We start from the raw sequence: 25,988 nt of genomic DNA, 5'->3' as shown, positions 1-25,988 counted from the left end.
ATGACAACACACAAATATTTTCTAAGTTTATCATCACTTTACCGGTAAAAGTACATCCTATGACTCGTATTTATTACATGAAGCCAGAAAAGCAGTTTTCTAACATGTCCGACAGAACTTTAGTTGTTTGGTGTTTAACGCTGCGAATGGCAATATTCCAGCTCTATGACGTTGGTCTGTAAATAATAAACTCTGGATCAGACAGTCCAGTGATTGACATCATGAGTATTAATCTACACAATTGGGATACAATAACATGCATCAACCAAGTCAGCGAGTCTCAACACTTGATCCCGTTAGTCGCCTCATACGACAAACATAGCCATGTCTTATGGCAAGCATGGGTTACTGAAGACCTTTTCTACCCTGGATCTTCACGGGTCCAATCACGACAAAGCTGAATGTTATTGAAGCAACCATGTATACCACTCAAACTAATTAGACATTTTTGGACAATGTGGCATGAAAATCTGCACTGGGGGTGAAAAAAAGACAAAACACTGACTACAGTGAGAAAATAGTTTATTTTTCAAATCAACACAGTCATCCTCAAAATCATATACGCATCAATTTTCTTATCACATTACAGGTTCACATCTTTGGTAGCTAAATCTGTAAAAGTTTTGCTCTGTCTCTGAACCATGAACTGTCTGTTAAACATGTTTGTGAACCTTGCAGTTTCATAATACGGTTTTAGGTTTGTGCTTAAAACTTTAAAGGCATTTAGAAAATGCACTCTCAGTCAATTTAAGTAAATAAACATTTGAGAGATACTGCAGATTGTAATGCAGCTATTCATTGCAATCATGGGTTTCATACACTCGATTAAGACAAACAATATTACATAAACTGACAGGATTATTTTCACTTGGATGGCACGAAACATAGTATCAAGACATTGATTCGTACATATCATTTGCAATTAAACTTTCAACAAGTCACACAAATATATTCAATGAAATTTTGATTATTTAAGGAAGAATGAATAATATTGTATAAGCTTAAGATATACCTTGAAGATACCTCACACTTTAAATATCAAGATGGCTGAATGTGAAAGCAAAATGGAACTGATTGTCTCCCTTTATCCCAAGTTATCTCCCTTGTGAACCAAACTTGCATTTTTATATTAACAATAATATATGCATGCTAATGCATTCCAATTGTTGTGAACAATATATTTTAGTACCAATTCATTTCTGAAAGGTATTTCATCAAAAACCACAATACCTGATCACGTAAAACATTTTCATGCGAACATCAAAAGCATACACACCGAGCACTAGGATGTCGTTCATAATATGTACAGTAATCTTTCGCTTATTCAACCACCATACATACAAGCATACATATATCCCCTCACTGTAACAAATACAAGTGTTTTTTTGTCACCATGTTGAATCTTCTGTCATGTAATGTGATTATTGAGTTTGTACAAAGTGTATTTACACAATATATAACAAAGCTGGATTATTTCGTAATGTTTCATGAGAAGAGATGATGTTTGAGTTTCCACAGAGAAAAACCTTTCTGAAAAATGTCATTACTTAACATGCTTAGCTACTGGTCATTTATTAAATGGGTGGGATGGGGGTTGATAAGGGTCATAAAGAGTGAGTGAGTGAGTTGGGCTTAACACCGCTTTTAACAGTATTCCAGTTATATCACAGCGTGTCAGCTTAATGTGGGAGGAAAGCCCGAAGTGATGCAGGTCTCAGACGTTTACCACTTCGGTGAAACCCACAAGCACAGGTATGGTGCAGACAAACCTCAAAACATAATCGGGGCAAACCAGGATTCGAACCCACAATCATAGGTTTCTGGCGTGCCCAGGGGATGCAACTCTGCACAGCGAATCGCGGCGCCTTAGACGACTGGGCCACCCGTGCCCCCAGGGTCATAAAGAAATGACAGTAAGAGGGGGCCCGCCAAATTAATCACAACATGGGGGGGGGGGGGGGGGGGGGGGGAGGAGGAGGAGGAGGAGAGAGTGAGGAGGAGGAAGATGAGAGGAGGCATGGGAGGCATGAAAGAAAATGACCCAGTTCTATTGTTTCAAATATAAAAATTTAGATATTCCAACATTTCTTTGAGAGGCATTTAGAGTGAGTGAATGAGTATGGTTTTACGCCAATTTTAGCAATATTCCAGCAATATCACGGCGGGGGACACCAGAAATGGGCTTCATACATTGTACCCATAAGGGGAATCGAACCCAGGTCTTTGGCGTGATGAGTGAACGCTTTAACCACTAGGCTACCATCCGCCCCCTGAGGCATTTTGAACTCGAAGTAAGGATAAGATCGTTCCTAATTGTAATGAAATTGTTCATCCATATATCTTATCCTTATCTATTTGTGTAGTGTGTTTTGAGACGGGTGTAGTGGAAAAACGCATTTGGGGGTCCATGATAAAATGTAACATCAAATGGGGGCTGTATCAGCAAAATATGATACAGTGCTGAGACCAAGGCCCCTACCACCCAAGACCACCATAATAAATGACCAGTCCTTGAAAGAGTTCAAAACAACAACAGCTTGAGCATGTCCTGAATGTTCTATGGAAACAAAGTACAGATACCTTTGGCAGTGACAATTTACAAAATATGACAGTTTTACTGAAAACAAGAAAAGAACAACATTTCATACTTCGTTTTGACAAACAAAATTCACGTATCTTTGAGCCTGTAGTATAGTAGAAACAACTTAGTTAATATTTTCCAAAGTTAAGACCGGGATGAAAGTATGTCTACCAATAAATCGGCAGGACAAAATCTGATTTCTGGTATCAATGTTTTACTGAACATTTTGTAATGACATGTACCGGTACAGCTCGTCTCAAATGAAGGAATGGGTTCTACATATGGTATCTACCCCTAAGGGGAATCAAACCAGCTTGTCTCGACAAGGAAACACCACAACCACCCTGCTACCCTCTGTCCCTTCATCGTTCAATCCACCTTGTCAGAACACCACCAGAAACTCAACACATGATTGATGATGAATCATTGCCGAACTTAATATTCTGGACGTAAAAAAAGACATGATATTTAATGATATATACAGATATATACAGAGATTACGTCTGCACCAATGATATATTCCATACGAATAGTTCTCACACAATGTTATGATGGCGAAATAAATTACATGATCTATGGCCATGCCCATTAGAGCAGAGATGACAGTATCGTAGTGCTTGTGAACCCTCCAACTGTTTAGTCACATGTCGTGTTACCACAGGGAGAAGCAGGTACCTATTTCAAGTCTAGCTTGAGATGGTGTGCCCAGAATACCACAGGTACTGAAGCTTGCCGTCACTAGACAACAAAACTTTGATGATGCAGTCCTAAACCATCTTTCCGAGGCAAACGTGTCCACTAGCCTGTATCAAAGCGTAGTTTCTACCCTAGCCATATCAAGGCCACTTTTCTTGGCTCGACCCTGGCGCCACTTCGCGTAGATCACAAGTTGTGCCCCCTGCAATATCCAGCAATATCACGGCAGGGACACCAGAAATGAGCTTCACACATTGTACCAATGTCGGGAATCGAACCCGGGTCTTCGGCGTGAATGAGAGAACGCTTTAATCACTTGGCTACCCGACTACCCCTCAGGTCTTCTTTTGACTAGTATATGTTCACTTTCCATGTGGATATCAAGCTTACTTGTAAAAAAAAAACAGTTATCACTGACTTAATATAATTAACATTTTTGTTAAAAATATGTGATTTCTAAGTGTGCCCTTTAGGCTTCAGGAACCTACTTTAACCGTGCCATTGTCACTCTCTACAAGGAATATCCCCCTATATAACTCGGAACCTCCTGTTGAATATGACACTTGAAGTTTGCATCATGCAAGTCCAACTTTACCAAACATGTTCCACAAAAACAATATTAACACTGACAACTATTTTGAAGGAGATGAATTTTCACGACAGACAAAGCCCTGTGACATAAGCCCAAAATGTGAGCTAACAAGTGCCAAGTTTGACATCTTACCATAAAAAAAATAGTTATTGCTGGATTGAATTTAATCACAAAACTTATACTGACTCTGAGCCAACCAGTCCTTATTTTAGCCCCTTAATGCCGAGCGCCAGACAGGGTAACAACACTCCCATCTTTTAATGTCTTTTGGTAAGACGTGGCCGGGGATCGAACCCCGGACCTTCCGCTCTCCAGGCAGACACAAAACTTAAGGACACCTCCTAGTTTGTTTCGTGTTCCCTGCACAACTTCATGAACCTTGTACTGCGTACTCCCCCCCCCCCCCACTATCTGCCTCTACAGGATATTGTAAATATGACACAGTATGTAACAGGCGTGTCTAGCAATAGAATGTACACTTTTCCCCTTCGTTTCTTATCATTACATCTAACAGATTTTAAAAATACAGATCTCAGAAAGTCTGATGTTCAGACCAGCAGACACCCTTATTAAACAAAAGATGAATCGGAACAACCAGGAATCAGAGTCACATTGTCAAAGACACAAAAAGGGAATTAATTCCCATGTTGCGGCAGGAAGTGTATTGCTAATGGCAAAAGTGATTTCGTGTGGGGCTCAACACTGCAGCTATGACATCGTTGCCTTGTCACATTGTTGTGTGACGTCATAGCATTGTGACGCCATCAATGGAATGTCGCTACAAGTTAGAAATTGAGGAAACGTGAAAGTATTTATCCATTTACTCAAACACCTGCACATTAACCTATAGAAAGGGCATGCATACTATACCCTTCTTTTTTATAAATAAATCCAGCAGTTTTTAAAGGTACCTATCCTAGAAAGTCCATAATAAAATTATTATCAGCATGAATTATTCCAGCTTGCAATGACTGAAATTGGGCATTAACCCCTCCCATTTGTAGCCTCTTACGACAAGCATGGGTTGCTGAAGACCTATTCTCACTCTGTCTACTGTTAAATAATTTTATGGTTTACAAATATTTGTTAAGATGTTAGCTTGGGTCCATTGAAATAAACATTAATTTAAGTAGCTCAATACCTTCTAATTTCGTTGTCACAAATGTCCTTGGGTTGGTCAGTTAAGTGGGCAAACCCCCCAAAATGCTAATACTGCACTGTGTTGGCTGTTCAGTGTTTTCAGAGTAATACATAAGGCTAAAAAATAAGTCTTGGTTCTCAGGCACGGCCTCATCATCATACAGTCTGCCACAAGTTTCGTTTTTATTTCCATTTTCAAACAAATTAAAAAATCCTAATACTTTAAAACAATGAGATCCAATGTAGCACACAGTTACTTCCCTTTAAATGTGCACTCCTTTACTGTGTATCTCGTGGTAGTATGGCGGCAAAAGGAGTTTGTATGCTTGTTTATGTAGGGAGGCCTTTTCCCAGGTTGATGGTACACAACTGTTTATTTGGTTACATACTAGCTTTTACAAGCAAAAAATCCCAAACCACCGCCAGCCTGCAATATATTTTCAAAAGTCATTGCCTGAGAACCAATGCTTCTATTTTTTTAAACTTAAGGGCTATAACTATTCACCAATACCTACGTTATCATCGATACTTAGGTACATATGATACTTGAATCGTCAGTTTGTGAGATCATGATATGTTATAAATAGAACAGGAACTGATAGAGTTACCTCCCTTAATGGCAGAAGCAGCATAGCGCCACCTGTAAGCATGGTAAAACACAAGGATGTGATAGCTGGATGTGCCGACTAACTGTCACATATAATAATCATCTCTTCATTTATAACTGTTTTGCTCTTGTGGTTTTCTTTGTTAAAGTATCTGAGATAACAATAATATATGAATGAAGAAAGGAGTTAGAGCTGTATTTCAGTATTTCATCATTTCTTATTATTTCATCTGGTGTATCATGACACCAGTAGTATCGTCAGTCTGTATCGTGATACAAATCGTATCGTAAGATACCAGGCAATACTCAGCTCAAATTATAGACACGTATTTAGATCTGGGATGGATTGTTCTGCCATAACTAAGATGCATTGTCCATAGTCTACACACAACAGGGATTTACCTTGACTTACAAAAGTGGGGGTCCCCCGACCCCCAATAACTAATTGTAAGGGTCCTGGGTCCCGTTCCACAAAGCGATAATAGCGGTAAGACGATCGTAACTCCCATACTTTAACATAGACTTACGACAGTCTAAGCGCTAAGATCGCTTTGTGGAACGGGGCCCTGTGAAGTATTAAAATGGTGTACTGTACATTTTGATAATTACTTCAGAGCCTGGAATGAATGAATGATCATGTGGACAGTGGTCATGATTGATAGATGAAATAACAGACACCCATAACTGCTGTTGATGCCCTGGAGTTACAATGAATATTACTGTGTGTCCTTAGGGACACAGTTAATTTTTATTCTACTTCCATTCTCTACATTTGTGCGTCATGTAAATACCTGATACAATAGACTGGGTCAGCTGCTCTGGGCAAAGTTAATGGCTACTTTATCTTAATATGTTATTCAAATATGCATTTCTTTATTTTTCTAACTGTTCAAATATTTAGCAGTTAATAAGAGATTACTTTAAAAAAAAAATCCTCAATAAGTTGCTCTTGACAAAGTTAATGGCTACTTTATCTTAATGTGCTATTCAAATATGTACTATTTTATTTTTCTAATTGTCCAAATAATTGGCGGTTAATAAGAGATAGCTTTAAAAAAAAAATTCCTCAATAATTTGAACTTTTTACTGACATCATCTTAGCATCTTATGTAGAAAGGAAGAGCAACTCATTGACTTATCAATCATGCTAAGTAACACGGCGACCACCGCTATGTAACACAGCGAACATACTTAATCTCATTACAACCATAAGGCATAAAATATTCTAAACTACTGACGGAACAGTTCTTGTATAGCATAAGTTTCACAATCATTTTGATAAAAATAAGCATAAATGACATGGCCTCCCTGATTATTTGTAGGCTAAGTTAACCTGCCTTCTTCAGCATGTGTCACATAAAGGTCACACAGGTCACACAAATATGGCCGCCAGAAAGCTGATGCCACTTGGAACCTGAAGTCATTCACTCTTCAACACGAAACATGATCTGACTTAGTTCAACAAAACTGGACATCTATAAATATAACATGTTTAAACAAGGATAATGTCAGGATTCACGTAACCACGGTAACTGTCAGCTGTCGGAACAGAATGAGGTAAGATATGATAACGACTACTACAGTTGGGGGGTCATTGTCACTGTAGCAATTTCTTCTTTAATATTTCGTAGACCATCCTTTTCCTGAAGTAGGGCATGTGTTCCTGCAAAAGAAGGGGATTTTTAAATAGCAAACATAATAATAATAATAATTATGTACATATTCATAATGTGCCAAAACCACTCTAAGTGAGTGAGTGAGTTGGGTTTAACGCCGCTTCTAACAATGTGGGAGGAAAGCCCGAAGTGATGCAGGTCTACGTTTACCACTTCGGTGAAACCCACGAGCACGGGTATGGTGCTGACAAACCTAGAAACATAATCGGGGCGAACCGGGATTCGAACCCACAATCATAGGTTTCTGGCTTGCCCAAGGGACGCAACTCTGCACAGCGAATCGCGGCGCCTTAGACAACTGGGCCACCCGTGCCCCACAAACCACTCTAAAGCATGCTCAAAGCCGTACATTATTACCCCGGCCAATGGATCAGTAGCATCACTTGGCATCATTTTCAGTAGATCATAGTGTCCGAGGAGACTAAGTGCTTGTTACAGACACCATGTATGAAGATCCGGGGTAGAATAGGTCTTCAGCAACATATGCTTGCTGTAAAAGGCGACTAAGCGTGCCGTTAGAGGCGAATAACAGGATCGGGTGGTCAGGCTCGCTGACTTGGTGGATGCATGTCATCTTATCCCAATAATTTTATTGCGTGGATCAATGCTCATGAAATCAATTGCTGGATTGTCTGGTTCACACTTGATTATTTACAGACTGTGGTCATATAGCTGGAATATTGCTGATTGAGGCATTAACCAACAAAGAAACAAACAAACAAATGTTGCAGACACATTGGGAACAATACATTATTTTGTTCAAAACTGAGGTATATTAAAGTTCTTATTTCCTTAAATCAGAGGCATTTTAGCCAGGTATGTTAACACTACATTCAATGCTATAACGTAAAACTAAATTTAAAAAACCTCTTCCTCTTTTTCGGTCCTAAAAAGCAAGACCATTAGCCATAAAATATTAATCATGTTAACATGAATAATCAATTGGTAATTTTTTTTTTACCAATTTGGGAATTTTTACTGCACACTTTTTACATTTGCTGCAGACTATATAAAGAGATAAAAGATGTCGCTCTGACCTCTGTTTCGAATGTGAAACCAGTCTAGTACCACCGAGGCCACTGGTGATCACCGAAACCCTCAATGTCTAACAATCACATATCATGCACACATGACAGCATGTTCACCTGTGTAAAACTGATGGGGGCTTCTCGTGTGATGTATTCAGCAAACTTGCAGGCAAACATTCCACAGTCACTACCATTCATCTGTTGGGGGATGTCCTGGAATAGATTCAAAACATTTCACAATCAAATTCAACAACAAACTGCCAGGTCACACAAATCAGTCTTGAAAGTTCCATGTCTTTCCCACGACTTCAAACCTGCTTTCAATGACCTGGGGTCAAGAAAGCAGAGCTACAGATAAGCTCCTAATTTGCGTAAAATACTCCCCAAAAATATTCAAAACCCAATTACTTTCAATTATCTTGCGTACAGAAACGCATGCATTAAATGAAAAACTCAAATGTATAAAAACAGCATGCGTATATACCCAATGAAGCTTTTTCAGCATGCGTACAAAGGAGCTCATTTACGAAACACAATTATGAGCTAATTTACTTTCTGAGTCAAGCCTATATGTTTAGAACAGTTATAAAACATTATTTTTTTTTTTTTTAAATCTTAAAATGTTTCCTTATTTTGGAAAAAAACCAACAGAGTGATGAACGGTTGAGTGAAAAAATATTGGTTACCCAATGAAAAATGTTGAATTGAAATAGAAACCCAAGAGTAAAAACTCAATTGCTCAAAAAGTTATCTGGAGCTCTGAGAAAGGTGATGCGCAAAAACACATGTTTAACATTGCATTACAAAATTATTGCACTTATATAGCAACTTGCTTTAACCAGTAGGCTACCCAACCGCCTCCTCTGGGGTTAGTTTTATTAGATATTCAGTCATAAAATGAACAGCCTACCAACATTTCTTAAATCAGATATTTGGCTATAAATAAGGTATTTAAGGAACAGAAATATCCACGAGCAGCTGTAGCAGTGATCCACACTGTTATCACATGTACTGGGGATTTCTTCTATCTCAGGATCCCCCTGGGCTGGACATGTCAAAACAGACGACACCACACAGATACAAGACACTAGATGTTTACCAGCAATGGGTACTAATATTCCAAGCACATTTTTCTATGTCTTCTGTAATTATCATCACAAAATACAAATAACATTACTTACAGATTCTATTTGGAATTCCCATCCAGTGAAATCAAAAGCTTGTTTTTTCTTGTCCAATGACTCGTCTGCAAGATATTTTCTGCAAACAAACACAATCACATTCATCTTCAGAGCATGTTAACAACAGCGACACAATTATAAAAAGTTTAAATTGTTGAATGAATCAATGTCTTATTGATTTTCAAGGATTGTTTGAACATGTTGAAAAGACGAGGAATGAGAAGAGCCCTGATGCCCCTAAAAATGCCCACATTTACAAGTTAACTAAACCTTTAAAATCTTGTCATAAATATTAATGTTAATGTGACTGAGGACCCATGATGATCCAGTTTAGAACTGTTTCCAGCAACAAATGCTTGTCGTAAGAGGCGATTGGTTGTGAAATCGAACGTGAGTACTGGTCCTCCATTTGTTTCAGAAGGCCATAAGAGCCATATCATATGGAAACGTATTCGTGCCACAGTCTTAATAGAATTTATCATCTACGTAGATAATACTTTCATCTACGTAAATGATACCTAATATACGTAGATAATATTAACATCTACGTAGATGATACTTTCATCTCCTTATGTTATATTATAATCGTACTTATCATTACTCAGACAGTGTATATCTGTGAATATCCGGGGTAGAATTGGTCTTCAGAAACCCATGCTTGCCGTAAGAGGCGACCAACAGGATCAGGTGGTCATGCTCGCTGACTTGGTTGATGCATTTCATCGTATCGCGTGGATCGATGCTCATGATGTCAGTCACTGGATTGTCTGGTCCAGACTCGATTATTTACAGACCGCCGTCATATAGCTGGAATATTGCTGAGAGTGGCTTTAAACAATAAACAATCAAACTCAGACAGTGTACCCATGAAGATCCGGGGTCAAATAGGTCTTCAGAAACCCATGCTTGCCGTAAGAGCCGACCAACAGGATCGGGTAGTCAGACTCGCTAACTTGGTTGATGCATGTCATCATACATCCAAACTGCGAAGATCGATGCCCATGATGTCAATCTCCGGATTGTCTGGTCCAGAGTTGAGTATTAACAGGCTGGAATTTTGCCGAGTGCAGCGTTAAACAACAAACTTGCTTTCTTTCTCCGTGCTCCGTTCCAAATTCAACTTAATGTGATTAATCTACATGTTACTTTGCTCTATATTGAAAACACATTACATCTACCTCCTAACTGTCTCTTTCTGTTCAGAGACAATGCTGAAACAAAACAGAACTTACTTCAAGCCCTGTAAACACTGTACATTTTTGCCTCCCATTGAATCGAAGTAGCTGACTTTCTTCTTTTTAATATCAATCACCTGAAAACAGAAGGGTTGGTGTGACAGTCCCAAACACTTGACATTTGTAACATGACACACGACATGTATCCAAATGTTATTAATGTTATCGCCAAAAAGTTGTAAATCAAAACAAATATTTTCAAGATTGTTCATGTTCAATAAAACATATGACAGTGTTAGAAATTGAGCATGACAGTCACAATTGATGGTCTTGCACACATTGATTATCATCAGAGACAATAATTATTCAGTATTCCAGTTTTATCACAGCATGCCAGCTTTCTGTGAGAGGAGCCTGAAGTGATGCAGGTCTCAGACATTTACCACTTTGGTGAAACACAAGAGCAGGGTAATGGTGCTGATAACCTCAGAAACATAATCAGGGTGAACCAGGATTCAAACCAAAATCATAGGTTCCTGACATGCCCAAGGCACGCAACTCTGCACAGCTAATTGTAGCATCTTAGACGACAGGGCCACCCATGCCCCCTCAAACCTTGTACTATTTACATGGAACATCAGTGGTGTCGTAAAACATGAAAATATGTTATCTGGCAAACTTTGAAATTTTTAAATTCAAATTTGGGAATTTTAACAACTTACAGCCATACACCAGTGAACTCCCAGATGAACCGGGACGAGAAGATAGTCATGTGAAAAGATGTCAATTTTCCGTGTCCATCTTCTCACTGCCGAGTGGCCACCGTTCATTAATTTGGAATAAAAGAATGTGTTGAACGCGTACACCTTGGGTCGATCCTCCTGCCCGCCTCTCTCTATTAGCATGTTCATGTAGAAGTTGATAATCTGTAAGACAACAATACCAGTTACCCAAGACAGATCAATGTTCAGGACATGTACAACTTGGAGAAATGGACTTGAACAACAATCGCAAGAGAATGACACAGTTGCATTAATCTTCACAGATGTTCCTTGTCTACTTAAACACAGAATATTTTATGAGATGAGAGAGCTACATTATCAGAGTAAAAGATCTGATTCTAAAAAGAATTTCTGATAAACAGGGGCAGTCTGGTAGCCTAGTGGTTAAAGCGTTCGCTCGTGACGCCGAAAACCCAGGTGGGTACAATGTGTGAAGCCCATTTCTGTTGTCCCCCACCGTGATATTGCTGGAATATTGATTAAAAACGGCGTAAAACCATACTCACTCACTGATCATAAACAAGCACTTAAAGTACAGGGACACCCAACCATCCTAACTGTTCTAGAATTGTACAGGGGATGATGCTTCAGTGAGTGAGTGAGTGAGTGAGTGAGTGAGTGAGTGAGTGAGTGAGTGAGTGAGTGTGAGAGTGAGTGTGAGAGTGAGTGAGTGAGTGAGTGAGTGAGTGAGTGAGTGAGCGAGTGATGGTCTTACGCCGCTCTTAGCAATATTTCAGCAATATCATGGCGGGGGACACAAGAAATGGGCTTCACACTGTAGTCATGTTGGGAATCGAACCCAGGTCTTCGGCGTCATGAGCGAACACTTTAACCACTCGGCTACCCCAACAGCCCTGATGATGCTTCAAGTCATCTCAGTAGGATCTTACTTCATCATTAAGCCAGTTCAGTCCATCTAACGTGGCCATGTCCTTCCTAGTAATCTGCAGTCGGTAGCCTTCCACCAGCACTTGGTCAGGGGGGAAGCCTTTCTTGGCACCGGCGATGATGTTTTCCATATCGCTTGTGATGTCTGCAACACAGGGACTTCAATAACAAACGATCCCAGGTAACCCTTTTACTAGCAACTCTACTAGCAATGATGTGACACCAACCAAATCATAATGAAACGTGATACTTTCGTTCACATTCTGAAAAAACATTTTCTTTTATTGTTATGCCTGTAAACGAAGGATAATGGATGGTAACTGCCCTGTTTGTAAATAAGTCATGTTTTGAAATGTACAAAATCTACTTAACATTCATTGGAAAACTTCCAATAACATCCAAAACAAGTGATAAAGATTTACGAGTTTGTCAACTTTTGCATTTCTTGTGGTCCAAAGATCTTCGATCCTTAAAAGATTGTGAAGCATTTCACTCTTTGTATTTTGTAAATGGTTAAGTGTGGAAATTAATTACAAATGACGCCAAATTATGAAATATCTGCATTCAATGTTAGGCATGCACGCATATTTTCTGCATCCCAGGGGATGCAACATAGGATGCAGGATGTTATGTCTGGTAAATCCCTGTGGCCATGAACGTGGGACCAACCTGGTAACCGTTCTTCCTTCTCCGGTTCTAGTGGCGGCAGTTCCTCTAACACCGGCGGTTCCTTATCTTCAAGCCTCATTCGTTCCTTAATCTGGAGCATGAGTATGAGAAGACTTTTTTAAATCTGTACACAGTAAGTCAACAGAAGTTTCACATTTTTTTCTCATGTCATAAGAAATGTACACTTCACAAGAAGATAATTCTGATCACCAAAATACTTACATACAAATGATAGAACTGTTACATTTATGGACTTACCATTTTCTCCAAATTCTCATCACGTTCTTTTCTCTGAAAAAATATAAAGATCATTTTAGACTAAGTGAGGGAGTAAGGTTTTAAGCTGCTTTTAGCAATAATCAAACAATATCACAGCGGGGGACACCAGAAATGGGCTAAATGGTCCCTAAACAATCCAGCAAATAAACTTATTAATTATCTTGAACCCATCCTGAATCTGTAAGGAAATGGTCAGTGTTGAGAACTGATTCAAATGTAATGATTGATAAAGGGTTTCAAAGCGCAATCAATGATCGTCTACCGATTGATTATAAAGTTAAATCACCAAAGATATGGCACTATACATGACATTTATCAAACAAAATATACTTAAAGATGTTAAAGCAGACTTTGTCTCCTTCATGTCGACTAAAATAACAGTAATCTAAAATAGCACAACCCCAAACTGCTTCTAAACCCTTCTCCACACTACCAGGAAACAGAAGAACATTGACATGCCTGTTGGTTGACTTCTGTGGTTTTTATACACATTTAAGACACATTATTAAAGTTTTCTACAATTTTTGGGACCTACCAGAGCAAATTTGTAACTGACAAAGTCATAACACCTAAGATAATTATGGTTGGTAAAAACTAAAACTAGCTTACCCTTTCTTCATGGACCTTGGCTATAATTTCGGCTTCAGTGATCTTCCGCCTCCTCTCTCTCGCTTCTGCTGAATAGCGACTTTTTCTACAAAGATTCATCATGGAATGAAAAAATGGAGGCTGCTTGTCATCTCTAGTGTATACAAGAGAACTGTGTGCAAATTCATGACTGGTAATGGTTTCATGATTAAGCCGACCATATTTGGAAAATTAAAAACGTCGCAGTTATGATTTCTGCTGATAAGATTTAGATTAAATTAAGAACGTGAGAACATTAATTTGAAAAGGAAAATAGGCAATAATTTGAAAGAAAGACATTTGTCATTTATTTGCAGTCATACTATTCATATTATTTCTATTCATATATCGTCTCATAGATATTATAGTACGGGCGGTTTCTACCATGATTCTAAGATGTGATTAATTCCAGTCGAGGTTTCAAATGTTAGACTAAGAGTCTAATCAACAGTTTGATGACCTCCAATTTCAAAGCATAGTAGGTATACACCAAATTCAGACGAGCACTTTGATTATCTTTGAGTGAGTGAGTTTAATGTCAGTATGAATACTTTTTTCGTCATATCGTGACAGCCTGAAGTGATGGAGGTCTTAGACATTTACTACTTTGGTGAAGATGTTGTTGTACACAACATTCCAAATGGCGTCTGGTTGTCATTCTACCAAGATTCACCGCATATCTTTCTTTGAGTTAACCATACACATGACCTCCCTTTTGAGCCTAAGTCCAAATTGTTTCCATGGAAATGGAGAAAAATTAAAATGCCCCAAATTTGTAAATAGCAAAAGGCAGCACTTCAGGATCTGTTTGTTTTATCTGGCAATTTTCGTTGAAAATTTTTGAACGGTTGGACCGGCACACAAATGGACAGACAGACAAGGCGTTGACTATTATATGCCGGGGGAATACAAAGGATTCAAAACAAAAGTATTGTGGAGAATGTGTTCAAGGTATGTTATAATAGAATGGAATACACCAGACCATCAAGGATGCCATGAGATGAAGAGTGTATTTCAGCAGGAATATCAGTGAGTGACCGTGGTGACAGTCAAACAAAGTAGTCAAGATTGGTGCTCTGTAAGTGTCGTAACCATTATTATTATCATGAGTGAGTGAGTATAGTTTTATGCCGCTTTTAGCAATATTCCAGCAATATCACGGCAGGGGACACCAGAAATGGGCTTCACACATTGTACCCATGTCAGGAATAGAACCCGGGTCTTCAGCGTGATGAGCGAACGCTTTAACCACTATGCTACCCGACCGCCCCTATTATTATCATGACATTAACCCTGCACATAGATTTCAGTACTTGTACTTGTGGGAACAATGAAAGTTTCCTTTTACATGAATTCTTGACCATCAACAACAATGGGAGAAAATCAACTCACAAGTCCTCTACCCATCCCTCGCTGGCGTACGGTGATGTCTGGAATTCATGAGATGTCCGGTCCAAACTGTCAACACAACAAATACATCAATATTTCTCCTACAGAATACACCATGGCTTGCCATACCATGCCTGCTGGTAAATAATAAAGGAGTGAGTGAGTGAGTGAGTTTGGTTTTATGCCGCTTTTAGCAATATTCCAGCAATATCATGGCAGGGGACACCAAAAATGGGCTTCACACATTGTACCCATGTTGGGAATCGAACCCAGGTCTTCGGCGTGACTAGCAAACGCTTTAACCACTAGGCTACCCGACCACCCCTAAATAATAAAGGAAAGAAGGATGGTAATATTTAACACACAGGTATAGTCTGTCATACAAACCCTGAAACAAATATATCAAATACAGCCCATGCAAGTCTATAATGTTTGGCAAGTCTAGATTACTGCAGTATCGGAAAATGAAGAAAGTCTCTGGGTTCCTTTTTATTATATTTTATAACTATAATTTAACAACTGTTTTTTTCTGTAAAATATGTTCATTTCAGAGACTAGATGTCAGTCTAACACAGGTATTGCCAGATAGATATAATTGACCACAAAACATACCACAAACTTGACATGGTTTAAACAAAAGTTGAGACACCAAATTTAAGGCCTTTTCAGGGAATATTGAAATTACAGCCTTTTCAAGGCCAGGACGCCAAATTTAATCCTTGCCTCCAATTTCAAGGCTTCTAAGGCACATTGAAATTACAGTTTTTCAAGGCCGGACCTTCAAATTAACAGCCTTTTGAAGCATGCGTGTCTTTGCCAACATGCCGGCCTGATATGATGATTATACATCAACATCCACAACAAGTTTCTATATACTCACATGGGTGATATCCTTTCTGAGATCTCATCATTCTTATCATCGGGAATCACAACTGCAAAAGAGCAACAACAACATTCATATAATAGAAAATACACATATATCAAACAAGGAACTCAAGAACCAGAGATCAACTGATCTCATTATTCAACACACCTCAACCAAATTAATCATTCAACTATTTCAAGTTATTTTCTGGTAAGAAATACACTCAAAGTTCAGGCTGTCAGTGGTTGATTTTCCCCAACCTAACATAAAACCCCCATCAATAATGCTATTGGGCTGTAGGCTTCTGAGCATGTGTAGTCTGGAACCCCTATATGCATGCCAAGGAGCACCTCCCCCCCTACCCCCAGCAACACCAGCTATATGATGCCGGTCTGTAAATAACTGAGTCTGGACCAGACAATCCAGTGACTGACATTATGAGCATCAATCAACTAAATTGAGATACCATGACATGCACCAACCAAGTCAGCAAGCCTGATCCCTTAAGTTGCCTCTTAGGACAAGCATAGTCGCCTTTTACCGCAAGTATTGGTTCCTGAAGACCCCTTCTAACTCATGGGTCCAAATATTACTGAGAGTCCCCGGGACTAAAACATAAATAGGCCAAAGTTAATCCACTGTCTGACCACAGATTTACATTGTCTTCAACGATTGTGCATTAACAATTCTGTTGTCCTTTGTTTTGACAATGAACATGAACAACAATTGACAGAATGCCTACCTGACTGTTGGTGAACTCGAAGCTTAGACATGTTCCTCTGTTCTTTCCCCGTCCGCGACAACGGCGTTGACTGGAACACCTCCAGCGCATTCTTCCTCCGTGTTGTCAGAAGTGTGCTGGAGATGGCGGGACGAGGAGTAGGGGTCTTAGCCTTCAGCTCAGAGGCAAACACACTGTTGTTGCCAAGGAAACTGTGACCAAGGATACTGTTGTTTCCCCTAGAAACCAGTATCAGATGTCTTTGATGGAATTTTGAAATTGTATATGCATAAGATCTTTTTCTTTAACTTCTTTATTATAGACAGGCACACAATATTAGTTCTTATTCCAAACATGGCACCCACAGAAGGAAGTAAAAAATTGTCTGCCTGTCAAAAATTGAGTTGGCATTAAATGGCAGTATTAACTTTAAAACTTAAAAGATGCATCGTGTGTTTGTCAACTGCAGATGAAGTACCTGACTAATGATTTTTCTATTCTGCACATCTCTTATTAGCTGTTGCTTCATTCAATAAAGTTCTGTTGTAAAGATTGAAGTTTTCTTCTTTTCTCTAGCAGGGCAAGTTGAAAGTCAAATTGGTCAAGGAGAATTTTTAAGTTTACTTGCTCTTGAGCAAGTAGAAAATTCTGGTAATTGTATACTAGTACTCCTGCACTTCTTACGATGTGTCTACAGGGAACAAATTCAACTCATACACCATATGATAAAGCAGTTCTAAAATAACTTTTATCATGATGATTGATTAAAATATTTTTAAAAATAATATATACTATTGTGATGAAATAAAATCTTAATTTATGGAAGCAGATTTGTTATTGTCCATTGCCGAAGACAGAAAGCAACTGATTTGATATATCCCAATGTCAACAGAGTAATCCAAACAAGCATGTCATTGACACCAGTGACGTGAAATATGTTGTTTTGCCTCTGAGCATTTTCATATATTCTGAAAGTTACCTATCGATATTTAGTTGATGATTATCGATCTCTAAGATCTATATCGATAGCCAGCCTTTGAACTTATTTTTTTCAATGTTTACTGGAATGAAGTTTTTGAACGTGAATTATCACTCTTCAATGATAAAACCAGCACCAATCTGTTGCTTACCCAAAATCGAAGGTAGATGGTATCTTCAACTTGGCGGATGAAGCATCTGCGGTCTTATCTCGGTTTTCTTCATCCAGACGGACAGAGGGGGCAAACGTCTGCAGCAATTCACGATATCGTTTCTTCTCATCGAGGCGAACACTCTGGAATTTGAACAAATCAGGTTTTCCTTCAGAAAACATAGATACAAATACAGCCACCACATAATTCTTAACAACATAGTGAATATACAACACTCTTCCTTATCTTCACAATCTCACTAATATCAGATCGTTTTCTCTACATGAAGATATGAGAACACCTCCATAGGAGTTCTAATCAGTCAATCAGAGTTAAGGCTTTTAAAAACCAGACAAGCATATCTGACAAACAAATAATAATGGGGAGTTCTGAATGCAAAAACATAAAGCTGTGCTATTATATTGCTTTGGATATTCCATAAATCCTGTCGTTTCTGAGTACCGTGGCATTTACACGCATGCGGAAATACCATCGTGGGTATATTTGTGTTCTGTTGCAGTTTTCAATTGCTAAAATTGAAATTTGGTATGTCATGAAGCTGAATTGTTTTAGAAAGAAGACATCTGATTGGCTGAAGAATCCATGATTCCTTTATTCAGATTGGGCTTTCAACATGTTCAAAGTTGGCTCAGAGTTCACTTGGCGCAACCTTCTATGGATGCACAAATCTATTTGGATTTTTTCTGTTTAACCAGTGCATTGAAATGAGTTCTTGACATCTCCTCGACTTTGTTCAAATACGTACAGTCTTTCAGTGCCCATGATTGGCATTTGGAAATTATGTATTATGTACATAATATCAGCAGTGTGGCCCCAACAAATTGTCTGTAAATAATCAAAAATGGGGCAGACAGCCTTGTGACTTACGTCACGAGCATTGATCTATGCAATTAGGATATGTTGACATGTATCAAGCATGTCCGCGAGTCTAACTACCCGATCCTGTCAGTCGCCTCTTTTGACAAGCGTGAATTTCTAAAGACCAATTCTAAGCTGGACCTTCATGGGGCGTGTCAATACGTCATTATTGTGTCTGAGATGGATGAGTGGTAACAGATATGCACAAACAAATACACAGCTGAATGGTTGTTGTCACCTCTTGTGCTGTGAAGAGGCCTCTACTGCGGGGGACAGTCGGGGTGACCTGGCGGCGACGGCTGGACCGAGACAGCTGGTCAGTCTGGACCTCCTGGTGATGGACGCTCTGCTCCCCATTCACCCGGGGAGTCTCATTCATAGATGTGCTGCAGGCTGTATCAAGGAATGTGACAGTTGAAGGAATGTGTCAGTTGAAGGAATGTGACAGTTGAATGAATGTGTGACAGCTGAAGGAATGTGTGACATTTGAAGGAATTAGTGACAGTTGAATGAATGTGTGACAGTTGAAGGAATGTGTGACAGTTGAAGGAATGTGACAGTTGAAGGAATGTGTGACAGTTGAAGGAATGTGTGACAGTTGAATGAATGTGTGTCAGTTGAAGGAATGTGACAGTTGAAGGAATGTGTGTCAGTTGAAGGAATGTGTGTCAGTTGAAGGAATGTGACAGTTGAAGGAATGTGTGACAGCTGAAGGAATGTGTGACAGTTGAAGGAATGTGACAGTTGAAGGAATGTGTGTCAGTTGAAGGAATGTGACAGTTGAAGGAATGTGTGACAGCTGAAGGAATGTGTGACAGTTGAAGGAATGTGACAGTTGAAGGAATGTGTGACAATTGAAGGAATGTGTGTTAGTTGAAGGAATGTGACAGTTGAAGGAATGTGTGTCAGTTGAAGGAATGTGTGACAACTGAAGGAATGTGTGACAGCTGAAGGAATGTGTGTCAGTTGAAGGAATGTGTGTCAGTTGAAGGAATGTGTGAAAGTTGAAGGAATGTGTGACAATTGAAGGAATGTGTGACAGCTGAAGGAATGTGTGACAGTTGAAGGAATGTGTGACAGTTGTAGGAATGTGTGACAGTTGATGGAATGTGTGACAGTTGAAGGAATGTGTGACAGCTGAAGTAATGTGTGACAGCTGAAGTAATGTGTGACAGTTGAAGGAATGTGTGTCAGTTGAATGAATGTGTGACAGTTGAAGGAATGTGTGTCAGTTGAAGGAATGTGTGACATTTGAAGGAATTAGTGACAGCTGAATGTATGTGTGTCAGTTGAAGGAACGTGTGTTAGTACAAGGAATGTGTTTCATTTTAAGGAATGTGTGTAAGTTCAAGGACTGCGTGTCAGTTCAAGGAACATGGGGAATGTGTGTCTGTTCAAGGAATGTTTGTCTGTTCAAGAACTGTGTGTCTGTTCAAGAACGTTGTGTCTGTTCAAGGACTGTGTGTCTGTTCAAGAACGTTGTGTCTGTTCAAGGAACATGGGGAATGTGTGTCTGTTCAAGGAATGTTTGTCTGCTCAAGGACTGTGTGTCTGTTCAAGAACTTTGTGTCTGTTCAAGGACTTTGTGTCTATTCAAGGATTGTGTCTGTTCAAGGACTGTATGTCTGTTCAAGGATTGTGTCTGTTCAAGGATTGCGGGACAGTTGATGGAATGTGGGACAGCTTAAGAAAAATAATACAGTTCCAGGACAGTGTTTCAATTTAAGAAATGTGTGTTCAAAGAATGTGAGTTAAGGGAACATGTGTCAGGTCAAGGAATGTGTGAGTTAAAGGTGTGACAGTTCAACAGAACATGAACAGAACAAGTTTCTTCATTCAATTGTACCATGTTTACACAGACAATAAAAAGACTCTTGCGGGACAGATTATTCCTGATCTAAATATCTGCATCCAACATAAAGGTTAAAACTGTTTTACATGTTTCAGAAACTCACAGATTAGTTCTATGCAGTTTGGGGCTAGAATCTGCAAGCAATCCTTTGAAAAAGAAACTTTCTGACAATACTGAGTGTGCATGACAAGTTAGTTTCAGATGCCAGTGAAACCCCTAATTGATGACACAGTGATAACTGTTGATACTATATACTGCACTCACTCGAAGCAGCTACCTCTGTATGTATAGGTGGTCGGCCATGAATCTAGAAGGAAAATCATATACAAGGATGAGAATGTATTTTCAAATGATTTTTTAAATGTTTTTGTTTAAAAAACACATGGTTTTATAAAAAAAACACACACTGAAAGTTAGCAGGGGTCTTGGGAATGGCATGTATTACAAAAGTGACCCTTCATGTAACGAAATGCATGGAATTCCGCAAATCCGCAGAAAGTTCTCATCCCTGGATACATGTTGAAGAAGCTCCATGTTTCTGCCTCCTCTCACATTCCCCTCACAATACCTGACACAATCAGTCTCAGTGAGTGGGGTTTAAAGCCACTTTTAACAGAACTCAAGCTATATCACGGCACGTACCTAATGATATACCCAAAGTGATGAATGTATCAGACACTTACCACTTGGGTGAAACCTATGAGCATGGGCATGGGTATACCTAGAACGTAATTAGGGTGAACCGGGATTCAAACCCTGTCATAGGTTTCTGGCATGCCCAAGAGAGGCAACTCTGCACAGCACATTGTGGTGCCTTAGATAATGGCCACTTGTCTCAGACACTAAAAGCTGTTTGACACATTGACTTTTCATGTTCACTGATGCAGTCAGAGACTCATCTTCCCGAGGCAAGAGAGTTAACTGACTTTAAAAGTCCAGTTTCCACCCTTGCCGAACTAGGCTGGAATTTCTGGGCTCGATCGTAGCGCCACCAGTGGCTAATACGAGTCATGTCCTTTCTATGCCTCTCCTCTGGACCAATCAGATTCCACCGATCATAGCACTTGCATTTGCTTCAAACCAAATGGCAGCGCCCAGTCAAGACGTTCTGACCGATAATCAAGATCTATATTGTGATAAAACAGGTCTTACATCGCAAAGTGCATCATATCATCTGAGCAGCTTGATTAAAAACATGAAAAGATTTGGAAAATATCTGTAAACGAGTTGGCGGTGCACATGCTTTGCAAATCCTGCAATCAACCGACATCTGCATGACAGTTTACGAACTGGATTTCGATTTCATTGCGCGAATGTGATTGGACTATGCATAGACTCGTCAGTCTAGCCAAAATGTAACTCCGTAATACCAGCCCAGTTTGGCAAGGGTGGAAACTGCACTTTTATAGTCAGATAACTCCCTTGCCTCAGGAAGATGTCAGAGACTTTATCCACTCGCCCGAGGTCCAGCAACATTCAGACCAATCTAGTAAGCTCAGCTAATATTAGACCATATGATAACACTAAAATGTGTAAAAATTGATTCTAAGAGCCAAGTTTGGTCAATATGTCTAGGGCACAAATAGCTGACGAAGAACAATTAACAAGTGAAGCTGCTTACAGAGGCAGAAATTAAGGGGTGAGTGGGTGGGGCATTAATTTAAAAACATAATGTAACCATGGTAACCTTCTCATAAGGCACACGTACCTGAGTATGTACAGAGCCTCCATTAGTGGTGGGCACTTTGACAGTGGGCCTGACTGCTGGATGCTGCTCCTGGTGATGTGGCCGCTGCCGCCATCGACTGTTTTCTGGCAACTCCCGCACACCAAAATCTGAGGAGAAATTGCCTGATCCTCGTTGCCGTACCCACTGGGCCATCTTGTTTACTGGTAGCTTCAAGTAAGTCCAGACTGTACCAGGAATAAACACAGAAAACTGTCTCATCATTTTATTCACAACCAGGTAGGTATCAACCAGAGGGTGAAAAAGTAGTAACTGAACCACGCACTGTAGCTCACCTGAATATGTAGTCGACACAACAGTTTAAGGTGTCAACAAAGCGATCCACTTAACTTAAGTTGCTGTTGTAGTCACATCCCAGTTATGTCACGGCGTGTCAGCTTAATGTGGGAGGAAAGCTCGAAGTAATGCAGATCTCACATGTTAAACACTTTGGTGAAATCCATGAGCATGGGTATGGTGCTGACAAACCAAGAAGCATACTCAGGGCAAACCAGGATTTGAACCCACAACCATAGGTTTCTGGTGAGCCCAAGGGATGCAACTCTGCACAGCAAATTGTGGCACCTTAAGACGACTGAGCCACCCATGCCCCCACTATCATAACAGTGAGTGAGTATGGTTTTATGCTTTTAGCTACATTCAAACACTTTAACCACGAGGCTACCCCGCTGCCCCTACTATCATAACAAGCCTAAATTACCCAATCATAAACATTCAACACAAACTGCTTGATAGCAATGGCCACCAAGTTGGGCAGTAATGAATATCATTTACATGCTGAAGCCAATCAAAGTAATGAATCAGGAAAAACATGATTTGAGTGAGTTGATTTTAACGCCACTTTTTACATATTACAGTTATATCGCGGCGTGTCAGCATAAATGTGGGAGAAAAGCCCGAAGTGATGCAGGTCTCAGACGTTTAAAACTTCGGTGAAACCCACAAGCACGGGTATGGTGCTGACAAACCTAGAAACATAATCGGGGCAAACTTGGATTCGAACCCACAATCATAGGTTTCTGGCGTGCCCAAAGTACACAACTCTTCACAGCGAATCGCGGCACCTTAGCAGCGTTAGAAATTGGCACTAGTCCTGTAGTCCTTACCAAACTGCCCAATAGTAAAGGTATCCTAAGGACTAGTAGAAATTGGCCCATTTTAAGGGTTTTGCTCTATGTTATCATTATAAGGACTAGTGGACAAAATCTGTTAGTTTCTAACCCTGCTTAGACAACTGGGCTACCCATACCCCAGAAAAACATAAAACTTACACGATGAGCCTGTGGATTCCTTCTTAGGTCTCTTAACTTCAACAATCTCAATATCGGAATCTTGACCATCACTGAAACAAAGTGCATACATGTTTAGCAATGAAGAAAACAAAAGTTGAAGGAAAAACAGCCTAATACTATACACGACAAAGCTAAACGCTTTTATTCTCATAACAACCTTTGACTTCAGAAAAATATACAAAGTCATGTGGAGATAATTTGTGACAAAATAACACAACCAAACTATTGTTGAAAAAGGTGTAAGGTTTATTAACATGATATTTCAATTAAGAAACCAAATGTTGATGCATTACTCAGCAGCTCAGGGCTCGAATTAAGGAACTTGATTTAACTTGCACCCAGTGCATGTTGACATGTAAACGTAGTAAGTAGCTGCACCAGACAAAACCAGGTTGCGCTCTGATACCAAAATGTATCATGCACCTAATCGCCAGCACACAAAGTCAGCGATCTAACCCACTCAGCCACCGGGGCTTCCTAAAAAATGAATGTCTGACAACTGGTAGTCTAGATCACGTACTTTGAGTACCCCTCTGACAAGTGTAAATTGGCACGGCTCCCATGGCCGAAAGCTATGAATACACAATGCCATTTAGACTACTAGCCTCAGTGGCTGAGTGAGTTAGATCGCTGACTTTGTGTGCTCGCGATAAGGTGCCTCACTCTGGTAAGTGTGGGGACGGACGGGACTCAACCCCAAAAAAGTACGAGAATCCGTACTTTACTAAGAAAGTGTTATCCCAAATATAACATTTGTTACTCTTAAATACAGTTTCAGCTTGACATTGAGTTAAGGTACTTAAACTTCAAAGCGTATTGCGTTTTCACAATAAGTTATCTGCGCCTCCCAATCAGAGTCGGCGAGTAAATTGGGGTAGGGGGCTAATTTCTAAGGTAAACTTGTTTTAACATTTCACAATTATGTGTGTTTTAAGAGATAATGTGAGTTTAATTTCATTAATTTTACTTCAAAGCATATTATGTTTTCACAATTAGTTGTGTTGCGTGTAGACTAAGGTGGAATATAGTTGGAGTAGAGGCTAATTTCTAATGTAAACTTGTTTTAACATTACAAAATTATTGGTGTTTGCAAGTTACCATGTAAGTTTAATTTAATTTATTTGACCGAGGTCAAAAAAAAAATAAGGTGCCGTTTTCACCAGGCAATAGTAGCTGTTTTCGCTTGAGGCGAGATGACGTTTTCGCCAATCAGTGCCTTTTCACCTGGTGACGTGCCGAGGTGCCGTTTTAGCTATAACCCGTAAAGTTTTACATCAACAACCCTATTTTAATTTCAAGCTAGTAACCTGAGTTCTGAAAAACATGTCAGTGAGCCTGACCACTCGGTCTACTTAGTGGGCTCTGACAACAAGCATAGATTGCTGAAGAACAATTCTAACCCAGATCTTCACTGGTTTTGTATACATGTAGCTGTGGTTATCTCTGACATGTTAAGTGTCTTGAATTATTTTCATAAAGTCAAAGGTGTCTATAGTTATACTTGAGATAGAATTTTTATTTATTTCAAGAATGCAAGACAGGCAATATACGTTTCACGTGGGCTTTAAAAATAATTGCGTAACCTATTTCAGCGGTACATGTACAAAATGCTACATTATAGTTTGGGTGATCAAACTCCCAGTGGGTCGTAATGAAACACCTTTTGGAAATACATGAGATGCTTATGTGGACAATTGATGAATGGCTTAACCCAAACACCTAATGTTTACAAACTGATGGAAAACGGCGCTGTTTTCATTATGATGTTTTGTACACAAAGTGACACCTGCAGACAACAGCCACTTACGTTTCATCAGCAATTCTTTTGCGTTTTCTTGAAACACTGAGGTTTGGTTCCTCGTGGGATGGTTGGAAAATAAACGACTTTATCTTATCGGACACTGAACTGAACATTTGTATTGTGTACGGTGTCAGACTGCATGGAAAATCCCTTTCTCGCGCGAGCGCAACCGGAAGTTTAAATGTCGGCTTTCTTTACAAAAGAGCATACAGAGTTACGTCCCTTGAAAATAGTTTTCTTTGAGTGGTCCGGTTTTCAGTCCACATAAGAATCATTATTGTGTGTATGTTTTATCGTTTCGGACCACCACGGATATTATAATTAGTTTATTATGCAAATATATTATATACAAATATATATTGTGTTGATATTTCGATTCTACAGCACTCAA

The 25,988-nt window shown here is 39.4% G+C and overlaps 1 protein-coding gene across 1 annotated transcript; it reads right to left on the bottom strand.

The window, feature by feature from the left end:
- Positions 1-1,774: 1,774 nt before the first annotated feature.
- Positions 1,775-25,769, bottom strand: LOC124142625 (sentrin-specific protease 1-like). Its single transcript, XM_046511198.2, has 18 exons — positions 25,604-25,769; positions 23,776-23,846; positions 22,466-22,671; positions 21,022-21,064; positions 19,144-19,298; positions 18,027-18,169; positions 16,918-17,135; positions 16,191-16,242; positions 15,314-15,379; positions 13,904-13,988; positions 13,274-13,306; positions 13,016-13,106; positions 12,349-12,491; positions 11,399-11,602; positions 10,734-10,813; positions 9,502-9,580; positions 8,438-8,533; positions 1,775-7,279 (listed from the first exon to the last, which is right to left on the bottom strand). Exons 1-18 carry the CDS (start codon positions 25,708-25,710, stop codon positions 7,214-7,216), a joined length of 1,938 nt encoding a protein of 645 aa, XP_046367154.2. The 5' UTR covers positions 25,711-25,769; the 3' UTR covers positions 1,775-7,213.
- Positions 25,770-25,988: the final 219 nt, after the last annotated feature.

Source organism: Haliotis rufescens, unplaced genomic scaffold (genome assembly GCF_023055435.1).
Source record: "Haliotis rufescens isolate VD_foot unplaced genomic scaffold, xgHalRufe1.0.p SCAF_10, whole genome shotgun sequence".
NCBI lineage: Eukaryota > Metazoa > Mollusca > Gastropoda > Lepetellida > Haliotidae > Haliotis > Haliotis rufescens.
The sequence above is the reverse complement of the archived record's forward strand: the minus strand, read 5'-3'. Positions and strand labels throughout refer to the sequence as shown.

Coding starts and splice junctions, on each gene's coding strand:
- LOC124142625 (XM_046511198.2), bottom strand. CDS start 25,710: ATGTTCAGTTCAGTGTCCGATAAGATAAAGTCGTTTATTTTCCAACCA. Junction 23,847..25,603: donor AAAAGAATTGCTGATGAAAC/GTAAGTGGCTGT, acceptor ACTTTGTTTCAG/TGATGGTCAAGATTCCGATA. Junction 18,170..19,143: donor GCCTCTTCACAGCACAAGAG/GTGACAACAACC, acceptor TTCAAATTCCAG/AGTGTTCGCCTCGATGAGAA.